The sequence below is a fragment of the Felis catus genome, chromosome A1 (genome assembly GCF_018350175.1).
Source record: "Felis catus isolate Fca126 chromosome A1, F.catus_Fca126_mat1.0, whole genome shotgun sequence".
NCBI lineage: Eukaryota > Metazoa > Chordata > Mammalia > Carnivora > Felidae > Felis > Felis catus.
Genome location: NC_058368.1, coordinates 110,864,112 through 110,890,332, shown reverse-complemented (window position 1 = coordinate 110,890,332; position 26,221 = coordinate 110,864,112). Strand labels below are relative to the sequence as shown.

Below are 26,221 nucleotides of genomic sequence, written 5' to 3'. Positions count from 1 at the left end.
CCAAACTAACATCACCCAACCTTTCTAGATAAGAGAACTCAAGTAAAGGGAAATCACATTGACCCTGTTCTGTATTTCAGTTCTTAGAGGTCAGTTGTGTGAGTGTGGCAGATGCCCTGCACTTGGGAGTATCAAATTTCAAATCCTAATTACTACCTTGGGCAAGTCCCTTCTCTTTTCTGTTTGTCTTCTTGTTGCCCTGTAAGACAGGACCAGTTCTCACACAGGTACAGGGCAACAGTGAAGAATAAGATGACAGCACACTAGGCATGACTTTATAGTCATGAGCACTAAGTGATGATTTTTTCCTTATACATTCTACATGGTCTTAACTCCTTACTCCTCTATTATTGGGGGATGTTAACTATAAAACATGATCAGAATTTGGGCTAAAATAACTTTTTTCCGGTCTGGCAAATTAAGTATAAGCTTTTAGGGGAGAAGATCTGAGAGACTTTCCTCTAGAGACGCTGCTGGGAGGTATGAAAGAAAAGCAGAATTGCCATTTTCAGTCTGGGACCTCACTAAGCAAGTTCTCTTTGATGAAGGAGAATTTTCAGACCCATCATTGGCTCATCCAGGCCTCTAGATCCTTCTTCAGGTTATTGGTTGGGACGATGCCCTCAGAGCTGCAGAGTGAGCCTGGATTTGGCAGGGTCAACTGCTATTGGGGATAGGAAATCTAGAAGACAAGTGACTAGGTTCAGCTCTTGCCTTGCATTTTAAAAGTCCTTTGGATGGGCTCCTGGGTGGCTCAGTCTGTTGAGCATCTGACTTCCTCTAAGGTCATGATCTCAAGGCTCATGATTTCGAGGCCCCTGTCGGGCTCCCTGCTAACAGCTCAGAGCCTGAAGCCTCCAATTCTGTGTCTCCCCGTCTCTCTCTCAAAAATAAATAAACGTTAAAAAAAATTCTAAACGTCCTTTGGAAAGTTTGTATCTCTCAGGTCCTGGGGACATGATAATCTCTCTTCCATCTAGTCCTACACTACTAGGAGAATACCAGCTTCCACCGAGGCAGGAAACCTTGTCTGTTTGGTTGACCCCTCTCTCTCCTAAGGATGGGATTCAGCACATAATTGATGCTCTACTGAGCCAAATATTTCTGTGAATGCAGAGATAATGGGATGTAAAAACATCTCGCAAACATCAAAGAGATTCATAGCCAGACCGAGGTCCGATAATCAGATATCCGAGCTTTCTTTAAAGCGCGGATTGTAGCCGCTTCTAACATCATCAGGCCAGAGAGGGCACGGGTGGGGGCGAAGGGGTTCCTCATTCTCCGGAGGAACCAGAGTGGGAGGAAGGCGCACACCTGGGGAGAAGGCGACAATGGGAGAGGCTGCGCGAGGCTTGTGGAAGCTAGGATCGAGGTCCTAAACTTAGGGAAAAGCCTAAGGCTCGGGCGCAGGCATCACGGCCGACAGGCACCTAGGCCCAAAGACAGGTGTGTGCCCAAGGAGTCAGGTGCACTGCGCCGCGCTCCCAGGGCAGACACACCCTCCTCCGCCCACGAGTGACCTAATTACAAGGTGCCTGCCGCGCCCAGAGGCGGAGGTGGCCACTCCAAAGAGGCTACCACTTGGCACCCGTTCCCGCCCTCAAAGACTTAGGAATCCCATACAATTCCAGCGCACCGTGAGGTCACAATTCTAGTTTCTGTAACCTGAGTACAAACGCGGGGCGAAGCGCAGAACTGTCTCACCTTAGAGAAAAAGCTCGGACTAGCAGGTTCTCCTCAACCTCCCAAACCCCAGACTGCGCCTGCGCTAAACAGGCGCCCGCGCCGCGCAGGATTTTGTGCTCTGGAATTAGCCCAGTTTCCTGCTGCAAGCATCGCGCTTGTTCGGACTCGGTCCTCTCTTCCCCGCCCCCCTCCCTTCTGGACCACCACGCCCTAAAAGCGAAGGTGCCTCAGTTACCAGCCGGCTACGTTGCGCCTGCGCCGTGGCCCCTGGTTGCCGCCCCCCCCCACTCTGGCCTGGCGGCGGACCGGGGTTGGCTCTGCAGTTGCGCAGCTCTTGTCCCGGCCCTTCTACCCCGCCGCACCCCGCCGCCTCCTGACGCCGCGCGTGATGTCACCACGCCGGTGGCCGCCATTACAGAGAGCCGAGCTCCAGGACTAGATCGAGCGGAGGAGGACAGCGGCCGGCGGCCGGGTACTTCAGGGAGAACTCGCGGGTTCGCGCTAGCGCCGAGCAGCCGCCAGTAGCCACACAAGTACCCCGGGAACCGGCGGCGGCGTGTGCGTGTGGCCCGTGTGCGGGCGGCGGCGCGGGAGTAGCGCGGAGCGGCAGCCGGTTCGGGCGGGTGGCATCATGGACGAGAAGGTGTTCACCAAGGAGCTGGACCAGTGGATCGAGCAGCTGAATGAGTGCAAGCAGCTGTCCGAGTCCCAGGTCAAGAGCCTCTGCGAGAAGGTGAGCTTCTCTCCGGTTGCAGGAGCCGCCGCGGGCCGAGCCCACCGAGAAGGAGGCGGCTGTGGGGAGAGTGCAACATGGCGGAGGCCGTCGGCCCGGGCCCCCCGAGCCTCCCAGACCGGCGCCCGGCGCGGCCCGGCGGCGGCTCCCGGGCGACCCGGCGCCCCCTGCCTCCTGCGCAGGGATTGGTTGTCGCCGCCACCGCCGCCTAAAATGGCGCCGTTCACCCGACTCCAGGGCTTCCGAGCCTCCAGCTTCGGTGCCGGGAAATGTGGCTGGGGGAGCAGAGACCCTGTGTGTTAGGGTCGGGCACGGTTTTGAGATGGATGTAAGAGGACTTGGGTTCTAAGGTCTGGGAAGGAGGTCTGTGACTCTGCTGTGAGTTGGGTCAGAGGCTTTTTACTTGTGCTCGGGCCTAACTCTTCGGTCCAGAGCTGTCCAGAGGATCCTCCAAAGGCAGGCTCGTAGGTTACATACCAAGACCTGTCTAAAGGTCACACAGCTTTAGTACTATTCTCGGTGGTTTGTGTTAAACTCATTGAGCAATCTTTGACAGAGACTTAAAAATGCGTGTTATAAAAATTTTTAAATATACCTCTAACCTAATTTCTGCGAAGGTCGTGGTGGTAGATGGAGGGAGGAATACAACTTATTTTTCATAGTTGGAACAAATGGAGAATTTGGTGAGTCATACTACATAAGGAGCTTTCGGATTGGAAATCAAGTGTCAATTTATTCTATGGTTTATATGCTGACTCAAATTGGGTAACTGAAACCCTTCTGTAAACTGAACGTACTTGGCATTTTGCCATCTATTTTTAAAATGAACAGCGTAAATTTAAAGCAGCAAATTTTGTATCCCAGCTCTTTGTTTGAAAACTTACTTGTTGATATTTTTATGGGGTTTAAGTAATGGTAGTAATAATAACGATAGCTGTACATTGAGCTTTTATTGTGTCCCATACATTGTGCTTAGCGTTTAAATATTTTTCAGATGTCGTAAATGGAATGCTGTAGTTGCTTTAGTAAGTCGATTTTAAATTACCTAATTCCGTTTTGGTTTTCCCTAGGGGTTGGGGAAACAGGTAGTCTATTTAACTATTGGCTGTGTCGTGTTTTTGAAGTCTTAGAAGTCAGCTTTCTAATGTATAGAAAATGCTTATCTCTCCTATAAATAGTTTCACTCTTCTTGTCAAAATTAACTTTGCAGCATTTCATTTTAGTACAGAATTGCAGAATACCATATTCACATTTTGTGTTAGTGTAGAGAGTTATTAGAGAGCAATTATGCTGACTCGTTTGTGGTTTTGATGGGAAAATTGGGTTCATGAGTTTGATGTATTTGCTTCTAAAATAGGCTTTTTCAGAAATGCTGTAAATAAGTGCAATTTAAATGAGTCAAATTCAGATTTATTTATCCTAAGCCTGAACAACTCTCCTACTAGTTGATGAGGTGGCACATTACCTATTGGAGCTCAGTTTTACTGTTAGCAATGTATTGAGTCTTTTGTTCCTCTTTTACCCTTAATTTTCTTTCATCAAATGAGAATGGTGTATGTAGTAAGGATTTAGAAATAGGCTTCTGAAACTTATTGTATATTGTTGGGTCTTAATTTCTAGGTGCTGTAAGTGATGATTTAATGATTTTTAAAGATCAGTACTTCATATAAAGACATTGAGTCAGCAGTTGGCTAGATGACTAGTCATTTGTGTAGAAAACATTGAAGGAGAGGTAATGATGTAATTGAAAGACCACTGGACTTCAAGTTAGACCTGGACACTAGTCCTCTTTCTGCCACAGAATAATTGTGACTGACCTTGGGACAACCACTTAGTCCACATTTTCCTGTCTGTAAACTGAAGAAGTTAAAAACAGATGTTCCAGGGACCCTTCTACTATGAAATTATATAATCCAATTTAGATGCATACATTGTGTTTAAATATTAAATATCTAATGACTATTCAAGATTGCTAACTTTTATGAAAGAAGTGAAAAGCAATGAGGTATAATCATGCTTATTCTCGGGGAGCCTAAATCTAGTTGGAAAACAGTAGTACATGAACCAGGGAAGTAGTGGGTTTGTGTTAGAGACCATAGGAGATAATACTGGGGGCTAAGGTTGGTTATCAGAAGCTTGATAATTTGGTAAATGTTGATTCTTGTCCACAATTTTGTAAAACTAAGATATAGTGAGATTAAACAATTTATACTTAGATCCCCACTGGTTATCCAGTGTGGCCAGGTATTTGTTCTTAGAGTCAAAAAGATGGAAATAATGTTTGAAGTTAAGTTTCCAAAAAATGGGTCCTTTGAGGGGGAATATTATACAGTCTTAATACTCTTTTTAACTTGTAAATATTTCAACTTCTGGAAGTATATTAATTTTGCGAACTAAATTAACTTAAAGGCAGCTATTTAGGCATATGAAATGAGTTAGGATGCATGACTTGAAATGATTTTTTGTACTAGAAAAGTTAACACAAAAGTTCTCTTTTCACTATTAATTGACTAGCCAAAGCACATATAGTGAAAGCTACATATTTAGAAAATCTTAAGGGAAACATGTTTACATTAGTACAATAGTTTTTTATTTCCTTTTAAAGAAAAAATTCTTGTTGGAGACAGGTACTTGGTAGTAGTTGATCATTTCTTTCATTATAAGAAGGAAAAATAATTTAAAAGCCTTCCATCTTCCTGAGCATGCCTGATCTGAATGAAATATTTAAATGGTAAAGATAGAAGTATACCATTAGAGGTTATGGTGATTAAAAAATCCAGAGACCGTTATTGTAGTATCCCATCAGCAATTAACAGTGGATGTTCAAAATGCAGAGAATCCAGGTGTGTATTAATTAGACAAAGGTGAATATGGTTTTTATGCAATTGACTAGTTAAGGTTTTTTCCCCCCAAAATGTGATCAAGGCTTATATCAAAACCAAGATGATTGTGTGAATTATACTTTGTCATTTTGGGAATCATAATTTTAGTTGATTGCTGAAAAATTTGTGGTGAGTGAATGCAGTGTTGTCTTAAGTACACTTCTATAGTCAGTAACATTACTACATTTGTATGACTGGACTGGTATGTTTCCATTTACAGATTGGAAGAAGTAAATAGTATCAACTTGCTTTTGCATTAACTACAGTAAACACTCTTTTATTATGTGGCTTCAGCAGTGGTTTAATTTAGGTATGATTTTTGGCTTTGTGTTGTCAGGTCTTACCAAACTTGTGGAGAATGTTGTTTGATAGCCAGTTTTTTTTTTTTTTTTTCCCTCTTTCCCCAAAGGAGTTCTTTACCTAGGTATGCTATTTTCCATTGCTGTGCAAACACTATAAATAAAATGCAGTCATTAAGTCTTCACATTTGTTACATGAGTATAGGAAAAAGCAAACCCTTCTAAACTGGATGAGCTGCAAGATATTTGATCAAGGTTAAATTTCTATATGAAGTGGCTGATACATTTTTATGAGTCTGTATGTGTGCTTAATTTAAAAGGTTGTTTGGCTCATTTCCATAAAAGTAATTTGAATATTGGAAACAAATGGGGGGAAAGCATGATGCAGAATATTATTTTCATCATATTTTCACATATACAGTTCTCTTAAGTTTATGAGACATTTATTATCTTCAGTTATAGATAGAAACCAGAGACTCAGAAAGGTACAGTGACTTCAGGGGCTAAAGTGGGATCGCATAGGCTTATGGATTCTGTGCCCAGTGTTCTAGTCTTGCTTCACAGCCTTCCTCCCCTCTCTTTTCTTAGGGAGTGTTAATAATGAAAGACGGAGGTGAATTGGGGTCAAATTGTATTGTAGAATCAGCAGCTCTGTAAAATAAAACATTTTTATTCTAATTGCTCAAAGGCTTCCTATTCATGTCACACACTGTTGTCTCACTTTGTCCTGGAGGAAGAAACAGTAATAATTCTTCAATTTTGGATGTGGCTAACTGCATTTTCCCCTCACATACCGTTAGTGAGAAGAAAATGCCAGCTCATTTTCTGTGTATCCTCAGTGCAAATCATGATCTAGAAGGTGAAATCTAAAATATTCCAGGAAAGCATAAGTGACCTTTATATTGTACACTACGCTTGTAAAATCACTACAGCTTGTAAAATCCCTTTTTATCATAGCTTCCACAGTCAGACCTATTTGTGCCTTTTGTGTGTTTCGTGATCTCCCAGGCATGAAGCAGTAATGCACTTGGTTTTGGGTTGACTTACTGAGGAAACATTGAAAAGGTGAACAGTCCTACTATTCAGACACACAAGTCCCCTGACTCCCCTTTTATTTTCTCTGTCAGAGCCAAGAATTCTCTCTGCAAATATTGGCAGGTGAAACCCATGCTGTAGAAAGCATGATAGGCACTGGAGAAGTGTATGTAATAATTGTAACATGGGTCAGGTGTCTCTCCACCACCCCCACCCCCACTTTGTATGGCAGCAGATATTACTGGTGGTGTTGTAAGTCATTTGTCAGTTATTTGTGGAGTATTTGTTTAGTTTGGAGGAGATGTACAAGGAAAGCCAGGAGACATTAGGTTTGGATTGAGGTAATGGTAGGGGGAGGGTCTTTTTTAAAGGTACTGAGAAGGGAGGAAAAGTTAAGTGTGACAGAGAATCCCTTGTTTTACTTTTTTGACCCATCTCTCGTTTCTTTTTTTCTTTACTTATTTCTCATTACCATCTTTTTTTTTTTTTTTTTTAATTTTTTTTTCAACGTTTATTTATTTTTGGGACAGAGAGAGACAGAGCATGAACGGGGGAGGGGCAGAGAGAGAGGGAGACACAGAATCAGAAACAGGCTCCAGGCTCTGAGCCATCAGCCCAGAGCCCGACACGGGGCTCGAACTCACGGACCGCGAGATCGTGACCTGGCTGAAGTCGGACGCTTAACCGACTGCGCCACCCAGGCGCCCCTCATTACCATCTTTAAACCTTAAACCTGCACTCTCCTACACAAGTGAGCTATGAATTGGACTAGAACTGTTAAGGGGAAAGATTTTGTTTTTGTTGTTTTAAATACCTTTTCTTTCACCTTCTGGAGCAGAGGTGGTAGAGGAGGCTCAAGTAGAGAGAGGTCTGGCTGCCAGTAAATGGGGGATGGGTTCTGAAAGAATTGTAAAGAGCAATCTGGAATTAACTGATTAATTTCTTAATGTTACAAACTTACTATTGCCTCCTTACATATTGGTGTAGCATTTAGAATGGATGAACAAGGCAGTGACAGAAATGTGTGTGTCTGAATCTGGGTATTTTCAGGGTGCCTGGGTGGCTCAGTTGGTTGAGCATCCAACTTTTAATTTTGGCTCAGGTCATGATCCTAGGTTCTTGGGATCAAGCTCCTCAGCAGGCTCCTGCTCTGCTGCCCCCCTCCCTCACTCGTGGGAACACTCTCAAATAAAAATGAATCTGAATTATTTTCTAAAGTGTACATGACCAGTTGGCCAGTCACTCTGGTACTCCCATGTCCTTACCTCCGCTTTAGTCATTTAGTTACTACAGATGGGAGTATGGCTGATGTTGAGGGGGCTGAAAGAAGACTGAGAACCTCTTTCTAGAGTGCTCCTGGGAAACATTTCATTTACTTAACTAGAGATGTATAATAAGTGTAATTCACAAGACTGTCGCATGTCAGTGATGCTATGTGACGGTGTACGTTTGGTTTTGGAATTCATTCAGTCAAAATTTATTAAGCCTCCATTATGTGTGTTATTCATTTTCACTGTTTACCTTTGTCTAAATAGCATTATTTTAGGGATGTTAGTTCATTGCTCTAATAGTACAGTTTCATGTTAGTCAGGAGGTTGAGTTTGTAGTAAATTCTATAGATAGGAAAGGTTTTAGAATGTGTTAATAGTGATCAAGTGAATTTTATATCTTTGCCACCCATTGTTTGTCAGCTGAGAGTATTTCCCCACTACCTGTTTCTGTTGGGTGGCTCTGACTTAATGAAAAGGCTTAAGAATTGCTTTAGTAAAATTTTAGTGATAGAAGGAACCGTAAAGACCATTTAGGCCAAGTCACCTGGTACAGATGAAGGAGCCCAGAGTGGCTGAATATTGTCCATATGGAGTGTTGTGGTGAGAATTTTTAAACAACTACGTATATACCAACATTTCTCTGTTTAGTAGGTTGTATATATTTTTTCCCCTTTGCAGGCATGATTGGGAATGTTTAATTCGTGCATATGTGAGGGTTGGTTAGTAAAGACCTGGGCCAGTGTGTTGCATGGGAAACATAGAGTCTCTGAAGAAAATGAATGTCCATATTCTTCAGTGGTCATTGAAGAATATGGACATTCATTCTCTTCAAAGATACAGATGATTATTTGACAGAGATGGAAAAACATCAGCCTATGTAGTATTTTCTTTTAATATAATTTTAGAATTTTCCCTAATCCCTGACCTTTTTCTTCTGGTTAGACACTAACCAAATAGTAACTACTGGTTCCTAGAACATTACATGGAGGGGTATAGTACTTTTCTAGTATAATCACACTGATAGTGTGTATACAGTATAATCATACAGAAGACCAAAATGTTTCATAAACTAGAGGCATCTCTTCGGAATAATTAAAGAAAAGGCAAATAATATGAAGAAAGATTATGATAATTAACTCAAAATTTATTTGCTTCCACAGCTACTGGTATGTCCTATATTATGTATCACACGAAAATAAAAATCTGTCCATATATACTAGTTTGTCATGAACCTTAATTTTTTTTTTGCAGTTATGAAAATCTGGGAAACCTTCCATTTATCTTTCATAAAAGCAGTATGAAACAAAATAAAATTCTCTTAGAGTATTGAAAAAATTTATTTTTTCTTGCGAATTTACTTTTTTAAAAAGTCTTCAAATGGGGGTGCCTGGGTGGCTCTCAGTTAAGAGTCTGACTCTATTTTTTTAATGTTTGTTTATTTTTGAGAGAGAGAGAGCATGCGCACACATGTGGGGGAGGGGCAGAGAGAGAGGGAGATGCAGAATCCCAAGGAAGCTCCGGGCTCTGAGCTATCTGCACAAAGCCAAATGCAGGGCTTGAACTCACAAACTGTGAGAGCGTGACCTGAACCGAAGTCAGATGCTTAACTGAGCCACCCAGGCTCTCAAAACATCCACTCTTGATACTGGCTCAGGTCATGATCGCAGTGTTGTAAAATCGAGCCCTGCGTTGAGCTCCCTGTGCTGGGCACAGAGCCTGCTTGAGATTCTCTCCCTCTCCCTCTGCCCCCTCCCCGACTCTTTCTCAAAATAAATAAACATTAAAAAAAAAATAAACCTTCAAATGTTTTTAATTCTGAAACTAAAAAGTAAAATTCAAAAATTAATTACTGCATTTTTTTCAGCTTTGCTTCTCTTATGTCTTTATGGCTATATTGGTAGAAGAAATACTCAACTATGATTAAAGTATTGAATGTTTAATTTATGTGAAGTAGAGTTCCAGTGAACATTTGAATTAATAACCAGATTTTTAATAGAAAAATATCTAAGAGCATTATCTAGCTCTCTATCAATAGATATTCAGAGAATTTGTGTGGACAGTCTGTATAAGAGAAAAATAACTGGTAATAAATAAACATGGAATAAAAAGTTTGAATTCCAAAATGAAGAGTGCTAGTTAAATCACAGTGTAGCATTTTATATTTTAAGTAGATGGGAATAGGTGCATTCTTCCATTTATTATTGTATACAAGTTGGGCATAATTGAGCTTTATATAGTACATACGTAACAAAAAATGTTCGTATATTTAACTCTGTAGTTCCATAATTGAAAATTTCCTGAAAGTAAATTAAATAAACAATACATGTATAAATCTGTTTGGGAAGATATTATACAGCAGTTTAAAGTGATCGCTTATAATGCTATAGGACATTGGGTTCATGAATATGAACTTAAATTTTTTTTTTAATGTTTTTATTTTATTTCTGAGAGAGAGAGAGGCCGAGTGTGAGCAGGGCAGGGCAGAGAGTGAGGGAGACACAGAATCTGAAGCAGGCTTCAGGCTGTGAGCTGTCCGGACAGAGCCTGACGTGGGGCTTGAACTCCCGGACTGTGAGATGATGACGCGAGCCAAAGTCAGATGCTCAACCCACTGAGCCACCCAGGTGCCCCATGAATATGAACTTTAGTACACAAATTGAGATGTTAGCCAATTTGAAGCATGAAGTCTGTTTGTGAGTAGTTTTTGGTGTGGTAGGATTAAGACTGCCACAATCTATTAACATTTTAATGTTCTCAAGTCTTCTCATATAAAGAATTTTTACATAGTTGCAATCATTCTGCATGTTTAAATGTTTGCTTGGTTTAATAAGAAAAATGAATTAATATAGTCCATGACTTTTTCGACAGTACATGTTAAATAGAAATTATACTGCTATTGTGTGCCCTTAAGGAAATTAATATATAAATGGTTGGCGAATCATTGTTGATTCCTGTTTTTCTTTTTTCTTTTTACTTGTCTTCCTTGAAATATCTTGACTTGAATGATTTGTGGAGTCTAATTTAAATTTGCTTTGGGGCACCTGGGTAGTTTAGTCACTTGAATGTCCAACTCCTGATTTCAGCTCAGGTCATGGTCTTGTGGTTTGTGGAATCAAGCTTCGCTTCAGGCTCTGTGCTGGCATCGCAGAGCCTGCTCAGGATTCTCTCTTTTCTTCCTCCCCCACTTGCACACTTGATGCTCTCTCTCTCTCACAATAATAAATAAACATTTTTTTTAAAGTATTTCTTATTTTAAAATTTTGGGTTTTTTTTTTTTTTTGTAATTTCATGTTATTATGGTGGTTAGGGATAGCCCATATACCAAGAAACCAGATTGTTTTTACAGTAATTTGAAAAATAAACTTTTAAGGTTTCTGAATCTGAACTCAGAATACAGAGAGGACATTGATAATAAATTAATGCTCCTAAAGATTTCTTTTCTTCAAGTGGATCTCCAAATTCTTTTAATTTAGGACAGTAGAACATGTTAACTTTTCACGGTTAAGTTCTTATTACTGGATTACCCTATTCTAGTTTTAATCTTGTTCTAGGAAGGTTTTGTTTATTTTTGTTTTTTTTAAGGTTTATTTATTTTGAGAGATAAAGTAGGCCTGCTCAAATGGGGGAGAGGCAGAGAGAGGAGGAGAGAGAATCCCCTTCTCTGGGGTTTCACAGCAGGCTCAGCGCTGTTAACATGGACCAGGAGATTATGACCTGAGCCAAAATCAAGAGTCTGACGCTTTAATCGACTGAGCCACCCACGCGCCCCATTCTAGGAAATTTAAGATCACATCTTTTTTCCTTAAATTCACTGATTTCAGTCTTTGCCATTTGACTGAAATTCAGTAGGGTTCCAATAAATTAAAAAATCAATATGATGCTAATTAAACTATTTTTAAAAACTTTAATTTTCTTTCACATGTTTATTAGCTGAGCCTCTTGAAGCTTTGGAAAACTGTTTTAGGGAAGCAAAAAAAGTTTGGGGGGGTGTGTCTTTTGCTTTTGTTTCTGGGCCTAATTCAGGTCAATATCAGAAAGTGAAAAGATAGTTATTAAATGTATAAATATCTCTAATGTTAATTAAGTTGCTTTGTAAATCTGGTTCTCCCATTTACTTTGAGTATAGGCTAGAGAGTTGAAGTTGTATAGCTACCTTAGAAACTGATGGTTGGTTAAAAAAGAAAAAAAAGCAAAGAAAAATTGATGGTGAAGGCCTGCAGGTTCTAAAGGTGACTGATTAGAGGTCTCATTAGGTGATCCATAGAGGGGTTTGGTTAGGTGCTTCTGAAGGTAGAAAGGCCTGACTCCATGTGATAGCACAACTTCTCATTTTTTTTTTTTTCTGTGATGAGTTTTTCCTGACTGCAAAATAATCCTCAGTGAGAACCACTGCAACCTTTATTGTTCTGGTGATAGTGTATTTTGGTGTAGTTATCATCTTAGAGGTGAGTTGAGGTTAAAAAAAAACAACAAACTATACTTAAATTCTTTGTAAGCTTGAATTTTTATTGTTAAAATATACTTAATAGTTGGCTTGATGGCATCTGATACATAATACTCTTTTCTGCAGGATTTAATTATAATTGTTCTAGTCTGAAATTTGGTAGGAAAGGAAGGAGTTTGGGCTTTCCCAGATTTAGAAGTTTAAAAGTTCACTTAATACAGTGTCCTTTCCCTTTTAGAGGATAAGTTGGTAACATAAAGAGAAGCTAGCTGTTAAATATGTTAATAGGTCCAGCTCATGGTATCTTTCAGGAAAAGTGTATATGTATACCAGGGAGCAAATACTAGGATATACATTGCACTGCTTCTCCCTACTCCCTGCTACCCACCCACCCCTCCCGCCCCGTATTATAATCCCTCAGGGAATACTCTACATCCAGCATGAGAAATTAACCAAATGAATATATATATATTATGATCTCCAAGATAGATTGTTAGAAAAGCAGGCTGCTGAATAATACTTTTTTTTTTTTTTAATGTTTATTTAATTTTTGAGAGAGCGTAAACGGGGGAGGAGCAGAGAGTGGGAGAAACAGAATCCAAAGCCCACTCCAGGCTCTGGTCTGTCAGCACAGAGCCTGATGCAGAGATGAGGAGGTGAACTGTGAGATCATGACCTGAGACAAAGTCGGATGCTTAACTGACTGAGTCACCCAGACGCCCCAATACTCTTACTAGTTTAAAAATGCAAAGGAAAATGAGTATGTTTTTGTAAGCATATAATATGTATGTAAAATTTGTAAATAAGGTTTGAAAGGATGTACATCAGGATACTGTTGGTGGTTACTTTGCCCAAGGGGAGTGAGATTGTGGAGAGTGGTCAAAGGGGACATTTAGGTTTTTTTGTTTTTTGGGGTCTTAAATTTTATTTTCTTGTTTATTTATTTTTAGAGCATGCACTCGCGAGGTAGGGGTGGAGAAAGAATCTTAAGCAGGCTGCATGCTCAGTGTGGGGGCTTGATCCCTCGACCCTGGGGTCCCTTTGACCCTGGGGTCGTGACCTGAGCCGAAAGCAAGACTCAGAAGCTCAACCGAGTCACCCAAAGGGAATGTTCCCAAATTCCCAAAGGAACATTTAGTTTTATCTGCTCCAAAGTATTTTTTCCAAAGATTGTCACTATGACCTTCACAGTTTTAAAAGTAAAAGTAAAGATACATTGTTGATGGTTGTGATTTGCTGAAATTGAGATAAAAGGAACAAATAGCATTTAGGTTTAAATGTCATTTTAGGATTTGAATGGAAATTTTGAGTAGGTTGTTATAAGGACATGAGGCAGTCATGAGTGGCAACTTTTTATTTTTCATACAGGGAATAGCCTTGTGGGTAGGCAAGTGTCAAGGGATGTATTTTGGAATGTAACTTCTTACGAAATTGTAAGATTTGTACAGTTCTGACCATCTGTTTTATTATGTCGTTGTCCTTTTAAAACTTCTGAATAACTTGCAAGTTTTTTTGAAGTAGGACCTATCATTTCATTTGCAGCTATTTTCCTTAGCATGTGCCAGGTGCTAAAAACACTGGACATGGTATTAATCCCAAACAGACTTATACATGGAATATAACTAGTGAAATTCTGCCTTTTAGTAATAATAAATCATGGGAGATTGGAATTACCCTAGCGATTTGGATTCTATATATTTTTTAAGAAATATCACTCTTTGAGACACAGTGGTCTACGTTTTAAAATGTTAGGGGCAACTGGGTGGCTCATTCTGTTGACCATCTGACTTCGGCTTAGATCACGATCTCGTGGTTCATGAGTTTGAGCCCTCACCTGGAGCCTGCTTCAGATTCTGTGTCTCCCTGTCTCTCTCTGCCTCTCCCCCACTCTTGCCCTGTCTCTCTCTCAAAAATAAATAAACTTTAAAATAAGCTTTTTAAATAAAATGTTAGATCGAATGAATGATTAATTTTTGGATGTCAGTGGTTGGTCATTGTCTTGAAATAGGCTCCCCTAGTGTTTGAAAACTTGAAAATAAGGGTTCTTGAACTTTGTTGTACCTAAGAAAGCACTGGAATAGAGTGAGGAGGGGAGACTAAAAAATTATTGATGCTTGGATCCCACTCACAAAGATTTTGGCTTAATTGAAGGAGGAGTAGCCTTGGCACCTGGATTTTTATTTTATTTTTTTCAAAGAGCTTCTCCAGTGATTTTTTTTAATGTTTGTATATTTTTGAGAGAGCGAGAGTTGGGGAGGGGCAGAGAGAGAGAAAGACACAGAATCCGAAGCAGGCTCCAGGCTCTGAGCTGTCAGCGCAGAGCCCAAAGCAGGGCTCAAATTCAAGAACCTCCAGATCATGACCTGAGCTGAAGTCAGACGTTTAACGGACAGACTGTCACCCAGGTTCCCCTCTCAAGTGATTTTTTAAAATTATTTATTTTGAGAGAGTGTGTGAACCAGGTGGAGGGAGGAGAGAGGGAGAGAGTGTATCCTAAGCAGGCTCCTTGCTGTCAGCACAGAGTCCAATGAGGGCTTGATCTCATGAACTGAGATCATGACCTCAAGCTGAAATCTAGAGTTGGATGCTTAATCTACTGAGCCACCCAGGTGCCCTCAGGTGTTATTTAGCTAGTTAGTTATTTGTTTATTGTGTTTATTTTTTGAGAGAGAGAGAGAGAGTGTGTGAGTGGGAGAGGTGGAGGGGGGGGACGGGAGACACAGAATCTGAAGCAGGTTCCGGGCTCCAAGCTGTCAGCACAGAGCCTGATTCGGGGCTTGAACCCACAAGCCGTGAGATCACGGCCTGAGCTGAAGTCATCAGCCACTTAACCGACTGAGCCACCCAGGCCCCCCTCCCCCTGCCCGCAGGTGATTTTTAATGTGTGGCTAAGGTTGCCTACCACTGCCTTAAAACCAGTCCTTGTTACTCTTGGTTGTCTCTCAAAATGTAATGAGCAATTAAGTTAGCAACAGTTCTCACCTTCATGTTCTCGTGTTGGCTTCCCTCACCCAGCCTCCCACTGTACATTCTGGAACACCATTCATAGTGCTAGCTGTACAGAGAAGAAAATGCTCAATAAATGTTGAGTGTCTGAGGTAAATACTTTAAACCCATTCTCAGAATAAATTTCTTTTACCTTCTTGGCTTAACTGAAACCTGGCTATTCTCAGGAAATTGTGTATTTCTCTAATAGCCTTCCCAGATAAATGCATGGATGCTGCTTTCCTCTAGCATAGAATTCCCTGTTTTTCAGGTTTCTGTTTTCTACCAAATACCCAAGCACCTTTCCTTACTACTGTTACCTATTATTTCTTCATTCTTCAGAGAACTTGGTACCAGTTTCTAGGCGTGTACTTCTGATGTTGTTCTGAGAGACATCCATGTTTTTCCCTCAAGATGACCTAAGAGTACCCCAGTTTAAGTTCTTGATTCATTAAAAAAATACACATTAAGTGCCTTTTACATCTCAGACATTGTTCTAACAAGGTGCTGTGTACATGATGGTGAATTGAAGGAATCTAGTGAACATTTTAAACTCTTAACTTTGACAATTGCCTGGAAAATAGATTAGAGTCAGGAAACATGGAAGCAGGGAGTTCAGTATGGAGGCTAGCACAGTAATCCAGGTGAGGTAGGTAATGGTGGCTTGGACCAGGGTAGTGGCAAAAAAAAAAAAAAACATAAATAAAAGCTGATTGATTTGTGATGTATTTTGGAGGGAGACTAGACCAGGCTTGTGATGGATCGGTCGCTGAATACTAGTAGCCTTTAAGCTCTACTCTGTCTCAGATATCCACATGTCTAGCCCTACCTCTGAAATCATAAATTCACTTATCAGGTTTTCTGACAGGGAATCTTTGTTCTAATACTACTTTAATTAGACTTGTTCTTCAGTCTGTGTCCTATTTCCCCTCTACATTTTGTACCTGGGGTGACCAACTGTCATGGTTTACCTGAGCACAACTGAGGCATCTCTTGGGATGCCAGACTTTGAGTGCTGAAACCAGTGTAATTCGGTCATCCTACACCTACCTGTCTTCCCTCTTGTCTACTCTTGTGGGGTATGCTTCAGTCCTGTTAGCCTTTTCCTGAGAATTGATACACATGATTGCATCTTGTCTGTTTTGGACCTTGTCCCATTTCCTACTCCTATCCCCTTTCTATAACTAACTCCTGCCAATTCCTTGGACCTCAGGCAGTTTTCCTAGCTTTCCCAGTGTTTGTGATCCTGAAACACTCCTGCTTACTCTAGCATGTCTTAGCACTTGGCCTGATCATTTTGTCTGCCTCTCTTGCTCCACGGTGCTTTTATAGGCTGTCATGTTTGTTGTGATGTCTTACTTACCCACCATTTACTCTTTCCCTTTCTTTTCACCACTTAACACAGCCAGTACTTTGTTACTTGTTTACTTGTTTGTGGTCCTCTGCCCCCAGTGACCTATCTTGCACACTATGCCCCCAGTGGCTAGGACAGGGCCTGGCACGTAGTATCACTCAGATGGTTGAGCAAATGAACAAACGATTGACTCCCAGTGCACTTTAGTTTTGGGGATATGATAAATGATTAATAATAAATGTGTATTGAATGACTGATAGGATCTCTGTTGAGTGAAATGTTATGCTGCCCTTAAAAGTAATGTTTGAATTTGTGATTACATGGGGGAATGCATATACTACCAAACAATTTTATAAAAACCACGTATATTGAATAGCTAACAATTATAAAACAAAACGTTTATCTTTTAGTATAAAGAATATAAAAATACAGGCAAAATTTTCGTGTTTCAAAAAAAAAAAAAAAGGTCAAGCGGAAATTAGAAACTTTTCCTCATAGCCTGGAATCTTGAAGTGCTGGCATATTTTAATTAGACATTAAAGCTAAGGAAATAGGTACCTGAATGTCTTGTTCCACTTTCATTAATCTTATATGGCTGCTAATAATAATCTGTTTAGCATGTAATTAGATAGTAACTGCTTGGCATAAAAACTGATAGTGATGAGAAGAATAGAACTGTGCATCTTGATACATGTTTTTTCCCCTAAGTGTCAGGAGTCAGATAGCAAATAGATGGAATCTGGCCATATCCTGCCCTTTTATGTTAATGGGATTACCAATGCCCACATTTTCATCTTCTACGGAGTCTGCCCCTTATGCTACATTAAGTGTAAATAACATATCTTTTATATCTTTGTTAATGTTTCATGCCAAATGTATTGGTTTCTTTTTTCTCCATCCGTAGGCTAAAGAAATCCTGACAAAAGAATCCAACGTGCAAGAGGTTCGATGTCCAGTCACCGTCTGTGGAGATGTGCATGGGCAATTTCATGATCTTATGGAACTGTTTAGAATTGGTGGCAAATCACCAGATACGAACTACTTGTTTATGGGAGATTATGTTGACAGAGGATATTACTCAGTTGAAACCGTTACTCTGCTTGTAGCTCTTAAGGTAATTTCTGTTTTGTTTTGGCATTTTGTACTGGGTGAGACAGTCTTGAATGTTCTTTTTTTCCTCAGTAATTTGTGATTTTCTTTGAATGTTCAGTTTTAGGATAAAACTCCATATTTAGGAATGCAAGTATTCAGGTTTGGGGCTTAAAAATCACAGGTCTGTCTTCATTCTGAATAAGGGGATGGTACAGAATAAAAGTAAAAAGGTTATTATGCAGGTTATTTGAAAAATGTTAGAGGGCTGGTCAAATAGAAACGTAACTTTAGTTAATCGGGATGCGGAGAAGTAACATAATTATCTTTCTAGATGCTTTTGAAATAAAATATACTAAATGTCAGAATGTTTACATCTTTTGACACAGTAATCTTATAATTAGACTTTTACTGAAGAAGAAATTCAAGAGGAAAAGAGCTTCATTTGCTTGAAACCTTAACGGTGACATTATTTTTAATACCAGAAAAGGAAGATGTAAAAAGCCAACAAAAGTGAATATCTAAATTAAGATTTATCTCAGTGGAATAGTTTGCAGCCATTAAAACTTGACAATCTAGAAAAGCAAGTTGCATTATACCAGTTGTAGCTTTGTGAAATATACAAAGATCTGAAAGTGAAAACAGTGGTAGAATGGTCGATAGCTTTTAGAATGGCAGGCTTCTGGGGGCGCCTGGGTGGCGCAGTCGGTTAAGCGTCCGACTTCAGCCAGGTCACGATCTCGCGGTCCGTGAGTTCGAGCCCCGCGTCAGGCTCTGGGCTGATGGCTCAGAGCCTGGAGCCTATTTCCGATTCTGTGTCTCCCTCTCTCTCTGCCCCTCCCCCGTTCATGCTCTGTCTCTCTCTGTCCCAAAAATAAATAAACGTTGGAAAAAAAAAAATTTTAGAATGGCAGGCTTCTGTCTTCCTCTAGGAAGTATGACTTTACTTTTAGGAGAGATTCTACTAAAGAACATTCACATTGGGAACTAGAATGTATTATGCTAAGGGAAATAGAGAAAGACAAGTATCGTATGATTTCACTCATGGGGAATCTAACAAATGGATGAACATGGGGAAGGGAAGGAAAAATAAGATAACCAAGAGGGAGGCAAACCATAAGAGACTTAAATATAGAGAACAAACCAAGGGTTGCTGGAAGAGCTGTGGGTGGTAGGGTGGGCTAAGTGGGTGATGGGCATTAAGGAGGGTACTTGTTGGGATGAGCATTGGGTATTATATGTAAATGATGAATTGCTAAATTCTGAAAAAGCTATATGTTAATTAACTTGGATTTAAATAAATAAGGGGGAAAAAGAACATTCACAGTGATAAAATGGCTGCCAGAAACTTATAATATTGGGGAAGTGGTAAAATGTAGTTTTGGCAAGAGCTGAATTGTAGGCAATTAATACAATGTATGTGTTTATGTAGCTACTAGTCTGAATCATGTAATGTGCTACAAAACATTTTTGGAGGATAGTATGTTCCGCATCTGTAAAATGAAGCAGTTAGATTAAATGTTGGATTAAAAATTTATGATGACTCTAGATACTGTGAAAACAACCTTGCAAACTAATCTGTACGCAAAGCCCAGGATGAATCCCAGTGCTCAGAGGAGGAATGAATATGCTGCCTTTAAGAATTCATATTTGCGGGGCACCTGTCAGTGGGTTCAGCGTCCGAATTTGGCTCAGGTCATGATCTCACAGTTGTGAGTTCGAGCCCCGCATTGGGCCCTGCACTCATAGTGTGGAACTTGCTTGGGATTCTCCCTCCTCCTCTCTTTTTGCCTCCCTCCCACTCATGCTTTCTCTATTTCTCAAATTAATTAATTAAAAAAATAATTCATATTTGAAGGTTGTGGGACTGAATTGTGCTGCATGCCTTTCCCCCAGCCCCTTTCATACGTTGAAATCTTAACCCCCAGTACCTCAGAATGTGACTGTATTTGATGATAGGACCTTAAAGAGGTAATTAAAGGAAAGTGAGGTCATTTGGGTGAGCCCTAATTCAGTATGACTAGTGTCCATGTAAGAAGACATTAAGACACAGATACAAAGTGAAAATGATCAGACATGTGGAGAAGATGACCATTTGTTAGCCATGTAGACAGGCCTTCAGACTAATCACACTTTGATCTGGATTTCCAGCTTCCAGAACTGTGAGGAAATAAATTTCTGTTGTTTAAGCTGCCCATTTGTTGTACATTGCACACAAATTGTGGAGTCGGGGGAAGGAAACTTCAGCAGGTGATGCTTGGACAGTTGGATTATCCATATGCAAAAAAAAAAAAAAAAGACTTAGATACCTCATACGGTACAAATGAATCAAAATCAGAGACCTAAATGTAAGAGCTAAAGCTTTGATGCTTCTAGAATAAAACATAGGATAAAATATTTGTAACCCTGGGTTAGGCAGTCATTTCCAAGATAGGATAAGAAAAGCATAGTCCATTAAAAAATTATTTTTTAATTTTTTAATGTTTGTTTATTTTTGAGAGAGAGAGAGAGAGGCAGAGTATGAGCCGAGGAGGAGCAGAAAGAGGGAGACACAGAATCAGAAGCAGGCTCCAGGCCCTGAGCAGTCAGCACAGAGTCCGATGTGGGGCTCGAACCCACGAACTGTGAGATCATGACCTTAGCTGAAGTTGGACACTTAACTGACTGAGCCACCCAGGCGCACCCCCCCCAAAAGGAAATTATTAAATTGGACTTCATCAAAATTAAGAGTTTTTGTTTTTCAAAAGACATCAGTAAGAAAAAAAAAATTTCGTTCATATAATAAAAATGTATTCTAATTCAATAAGTTGAAAAGGGACAAAACACTCAGATATTTCGCCCGAGAAGATAAATAGTAGAAAAGCACATGAAAAGATGTTCAAAACCATTAATCATGGAAATATAAATTAAAGTCATAATCACACTCATTAGAGTGACTATTATCAATAATAATGTGATAATATCAAGTGTTAGTTTATGGAGAGATTAGAACCTTCATACACCAACCATTTTGAAAAATAGTTTGGCAGTTTCTCAAAAAATTAAGCATACTTGTACCCATAACACCAAGCCATTATAGTGAACTGAGAATATACCCAAGAGAAATGAAAGTGTATTATAACTTTTTTTAAAGTTTTATTTATTTTGAGAGCAAGAGCCAGAGAATGAATCCCAAGCACTGTCAGTGCAGAGCCCAGCATGGAGTTTGAACCCACGAACCATGAGATCATGACCTGAGCCAAAACCAAGAGTGGGGTGCTCAACCAAATAAGCCACCCAGGTGCCCCAAGTAGATTGTAACTTTGTACAAAAACTTCATGGAAGATGATCATAGCAACATTTCCATAATACTTAAAACATGTAAACCTGGATCCCAGTATTCATCCTATTGGTAAATAAAGAAGCAAACTGTGGTATAATAGCCATACAAGGGAATACTGTACAGCAATAAAAAAAACAGAATAATCCACTGATTCATACACAGATGATCCTCAGAGATATTCTGATGAGTGTATGAGGCCAGACACACAAAAAAGTATTATTCCACTTTAAGAAATGTCCACAAAAAGCAAATCTCAAAAGACAAAGTTAAGTCAGTGGTTGGGAGTAGGAGTTGGACAGCCTATGGCTGATATTTTTGGACTGTTGGAAAGGTTCTAAAATGATTGTGATGGTTTTTGTATAACTGTAAATTTACCAAAAGTCATCTAACTGTAGACAGAAATTTCATGATTGGAATATTACAGCTGATGATTATGTTTTGTGTAAAAGTTGGTAGTCGTAGGAGTTTGATTTTAATTGAGATAGGCTAGCTGATATTCCATGGTCAAATAACTATAGATGTGGGATTTGGGATTTCATTTTACTGTGGTGTGGGGGCAGGGGGTGCCCCCCACCACTACCAAAATTGGAACTCTGGATTTTCTTGTAGAGTTTGCTGAACTGTCATTTGGTTTTTGAAAGAGCCAGGTGTTCATATGTTTTGTTTTCTCATTTTAGGTTCGTTACCGTGAGCGCATCACCATTCTTCGAGGAAATCATGAGAGCAGACAGATCACACAAGTATATGGTTTCTATGATGAGTGTTTAAGGAAATACGGCAATGCAAATGTTTGGAAATATTTCACAGATCTTTTTGACTATCTTCCTCTTACAGCATTGGTGGATGGGCAGGTATGTAGGTCTTACTAAAAGTTACATTGCTGCTTATTTTCAAGAATCTTTTTCTTTTTTTTAATTTTTTTTTTTAATGTTTATTTATTTTTGAGACAGAGAGAGACAGAGCATGAACGGGGGAGGGTCAGAGAGAGGGAGACACAGAATCTGAAACAGGCTCCAGGCTCTGAGCTGTCAGCACAGAGCCCGACGCGGGACTTGAACTCACTGACCGTGAGATCATGACCTGAGCCGAAGTCGGCCGCTTAACTGACTGAGCCACTCAGGCGCCCCAAGAATCTGCTTTCTTAATGTTTAGGGCCAGTCATTTTTCCACCTTCACATCCCTTTTAGACTTCTAAAGTACCTTCTTTGTATCAAGCATTGACTGAACTGTTAAGTTGGGACCACAGGGATAGAAGATGTAACCCATCCATCCTCTCAAGTTGTTTCTGGACAAGTCTTGAAGATGTAATTAGCTATTTACTCACCAGGTAGAGAAGTGCACAGAAGAAATTGCAAGAAAATTCTATGAGAAGGAAGGTAGTCTGTGGTGAGGGTAAGGTCAGAGAAATGTTTCTTTGAAGGAGCTGATTGAAGTGGAGTCTAGCTGTAGTAGCAATGATTTATCAGGAAGAAAGGGAGTATGTTCGATAGTTGAGAGTGGGCTGGAAGAAAGACTGACCCTGCAGATACGAGCCTGGTTCTGGCAGAACACAGAAACCCCAGTGGGACGAAGTGATGTGGGCTGACCGAATCCAGAATGTGTGAATTTTCTTCTATATGAGGTTAACATTATAAACCACTCTTTTCAGATATTCTGTCTACATGGCGGCCTGTCACCATCCATAGATACACTGGATCACATCAGAGCACTTGATCGCCTACAAGAAGTTCCTCATGAGGTATTGACTCTTATTTGGTAGAGAGAGGGAAAATTTAATTGTAACTTAATTTCTTTTATGTATTCTCTACATTAATGCTTAAAAATGACCCCATGTGGTACAACAGCAACTTCATTCTTCAGAAGAAGCTAATATTAAGAAGCCTGCCAAGATAACAGTGCCTTTGGGACTGGCCTTAGAATCTGGGTAGTTGTCTTCAGAGCTCTCCTTCATTACTGGACTATACTGCCTAATGTTGAAATTTGCATACTATAGGTAGGTTAGTAACTCGTTAGGGTTTGTTGCTCTTGGGGCTCACTGATGTAGGATATACTTCTAAAAACATCTGGAAATAGTTTCTTACTTACTTGACACACATATTTGACTTTAAAGCAGACCTTAAGCTTTTTAAAGCAAATATCACTCAAAAAATGTGACTTTGTAGGGTGCTGCTTCTGATGAACTACTCAAATCGTTTTTGCAAGAGGCTGTTTAAAACTTAACTTGCAATAAACAAAACAAAACTTGCTTTTTAGGGTCCAATGTGTGACTTGCTGTGGTCAGATCCAGATGATCGTGGTGGTTGGGGTATATCTCCTCGAGGAGCTGGTTACACCTTTGGCCAAGACATTTCTGAAACATTTAATCATGCCAATGGCCTCACATTGGTGTCCAGAGCTCACCAGCTGGTGATGGAGGTATGTTCTCCTCTTTGAAACCTGATTTGCTTTTTATGTATTTTTAAAAAATGTTTATTTACTTATTTTGATAGAGGGCATGAGCATGGGACGGGCAGAGAGAGGAGGGGGGAAAGAGAAATCCCAAACAGGCTCTTTGCTCGAACTCATGAATTGTGAGATCATGACCTGAGCCGAAATCAAGAGTCTGACACTTAATGGACTGAGCCACCCAGGCGCCCCCTTATTTGTTTTTTTAAGTAAACTTAAGGAAGATCTTAGGGATCTTAGGGATGGATTTTGGGTTTGTTTGTTTTTTTTTTTGGAAGGGGATAGGTCAGTTAGTGATATTAATGATGAGAATATTCCATGTGTTCCTTCCAATAAATTTGCCTGAGCCTTTTCAGTAGATGCACACTAGAATTAAAATCTCAAGCTTTTGATCACAGTGAATTTCATAGTTGACATACTCTCAGAGATGTCTTTAATGACTGGGTAGTGCTTGGGATTTTAGAGTGGGAAAGTAAGATTCAGGGAACAGGAGAGGAGGGAATGTAGCATTTTATGGTTTCAATTCTGTTTATTTCATGTATTTAACAGGTAAATGTAAGGAGGGGAGATTGAGATGAAATAGAAAAATGTTCACTGGTCCTTTGGATGGTAGAATTATAGGTGATTTTAAAGAAGAAACCAAAGGGGAAATGGGCTAAGTTCTTAGTATAGAACATTGATTAGCATACTTATAATATTAGGGGCCTATTTAGATTAATGCTAAGTGGTTGTTATAAAAGTATGACTTTGCTAGAGATATGGAAAGATATTTGTGTACAATACTTAAAACATAACTCACGTATTCAGATGGACTTCGGCAGAATGAGGCTGGAGATCCTAGAGGCCTATTTTCTTTGTACCTGGTCAGTGACCAACATGGGGACCTTCACCTATGACTAAGAATTAATATGGTATTAAATTAGCCAGAAACAAAACATTAGTATTCTTCAAGCCTTGTGGGAAGGGGAGATCTTTTTTCTCTCTTGAGTCATACTTAATTATAAATAAGGGAGTAAAATAGGTTTTTATTACTTTTCCTTGTAGGGGTATAACTGGTGCCACGACCGGAATGTAGTAACAATTTTCAGTGCTCCAAACTATTGTTATCGTTGTGGTAATCAAGCTGCAATCATGGAACTTGATGATACTCTAAAATACTCTTTGTAAGTATTTACACCTGAGTAGATGGCTGCCATTACAGTTGAGTCAAATTGTATAGTTTGAATGGGGGGGGGGGTGTAAGAATTGAAGGGTTCATGCTAAATTCAGATTCCAATTTGATTTTTGTTTCCTTTTTTTAATGTTTATTTATTATGGAGCGGGGAGGGACAGAGAGACTCCCAAGCAGGCTCTGCACTGTCAGCACAGAGCCCGATGCGGAGTTTGATTGCACAAACCATGAGATCGTGACCTGAGCTGAAACCCAAGAGTTGGGAGTTTGACTGAGTCCCTCAGGGCATCTTTATGTTTCCTTTTGAACAGACCTGTGATATGTTGAAACATATCAACAGAAACCTGGTACTGTATAGATTCTGATGTGTGAATTATTAGGATTTTAACTTTTAAACACTTGTTTTAAATGTGGAATTCATAAAATATATCCTGAGGTTAGATTACAAATACAGTACATTGGGCTCTTTAAATTTTATTTATTCAGTGGAACCCCCCTTTGATATAATCTTAGAAGGAACTCTGATATGTAAAAATTCTATCTGAAGTTGCATCAGCTCTTCGAGGAGGTGTGCCACTACAAGACTCTTATTAAATGCACTATTAGGCTGCAATTAAGGTTCTCTTCCATTAAGGCAAGCTTAAATCATACAGGAAAAAAATTATAAAGTCTGAAAGAATAATGTTCTTGATTTTAATTGTCGGTACATTGGTAACGTGCCGTATAAACAAATATGTTTTGTTTTTTCAGCTTGCAGTTTGACCCAGCACCTCGCAGAGGCGAGCCACATGTTACTCGTCGTACCCCAGACTACTTCCTGTAATGAAATTTTAAACTTGTACAGTATTGCCATGAACCATATATTGACCTAATGGAAATGGGAAGAGCAACAGTAACTCCAAAGTGTCAGAGAATAGTTAACATTCAAAAAACTTGTTTTCACACGGACCAAAAGATGTGCCATATAAAAATACAGAGCCTCTTGTCATCAACAGCCGTGACCACTTTAGAATGAACCAGTTCATTGCATGCTGAAGCGACATTGTTGGTCAAGAAACCAGTTTCTGGCATAGCGCTATTTGTAGTTACTTTTGCTTTCTCTGAGAGACTGCAGATAATAAGATGTAAACATTAACACCTCGTGAATACAATTTAACTTCCATTTAGCTATAGCTTTACTCAGCATGACTGTAGATAAGGATAGCAGCAAACAATCATTGGAGCTTAATGAACATTTTTAAAATAAGTACCAAGGCCTCCCCTCTACTTGTGAGTTTTGAAATCGTTTTGTTTATTTTCAGGGATACCGTTTAATTTAATTGTATGATTTGTCTGCACTCAGTTTCTTTCCCTTCTCAAATCTCAGCCTCATGTCGTTCTTTGTTATTGTCAGAACCTGGTGAGTTGTTTTGAACAGAACTGTTTTCCCCCCCTCCTATAAGACGATGTTACTGCACAAGAGCACTGCAGTGTTTTTCATAATAAACTTGTGAACTAAGAACTGA

At 39.8% G+C, this 26,221-nt stretch overlaps 1 protein-coding gene across 2 annotated transcripts; it reads left to right on the top strand.

Annotated features, from left to right (window-relative positions):
• The first annotated feature begins 1,949 nt into the window (after nucleotides 1–1,949).
• On the top strand, nucleotides 1,950–26,221 carry PPP2CA (protein phosphatase 2 catalytic subunit alpha). 2 transcript variants are annotated; one of them, XM_003980768.6, is made up of 7 exons: nucleotides 1,950–2,419; nucleotides 17,594–17,803; nucleotides 21,778–21,951; nucleotides 22,749–22,838; nucleotides 23,354–23,515; nucleotides 24,590–24,708; nucleotides 25,467–26,221. In XM_003980768.6, the coding sequence occupies exons 1-7, from the start codon at nucleotides 2,318–2,320 to the stop codon at nucleotides 25,537–25,539; spliced, it is 930 nt and encodes a 309-aa protein (XP_003980817.1). In that variant the 5' UTR covers nucleotides 1,950–2,317; the 3' UTR covers nucleotides 25,540–26,221. The 2 variants fall into 2 exon arrangements, with proteins under 2 accessions (XP_003980817.1, XP_044914902.1); XM_045058967.1 differs by lacking the exon at nucleotides 1,950–2,419 and adding an exon at nucleotides 2,612–2,747.

Excerpts from the sequence above, each read along its gene's own strand:
- PPP2CA (XM_003980768.6), top strand. The coding sequence starts at position 2,318 with ATGGACGAGAAGGTGTTCACCAAGGAGCTGGACCAGTGGATCGAGCAG. Across the intron at positions 17,804-21,777 it reads CTCTGCTTGTAGCTCTTAAG|GTTCGTTACCGTGAGCGCAT; the intron begins GTAATTTCTGTT and ends TTCTCATTTTAG. Across the intron at positions 24,709-25,466 it reads GATACTCTAAAATACTCTTT|CTTGCAGTTTGACCCAGCAC; the intron begins GTAAGTATTTAC and ends TTGTTTTTTCAG.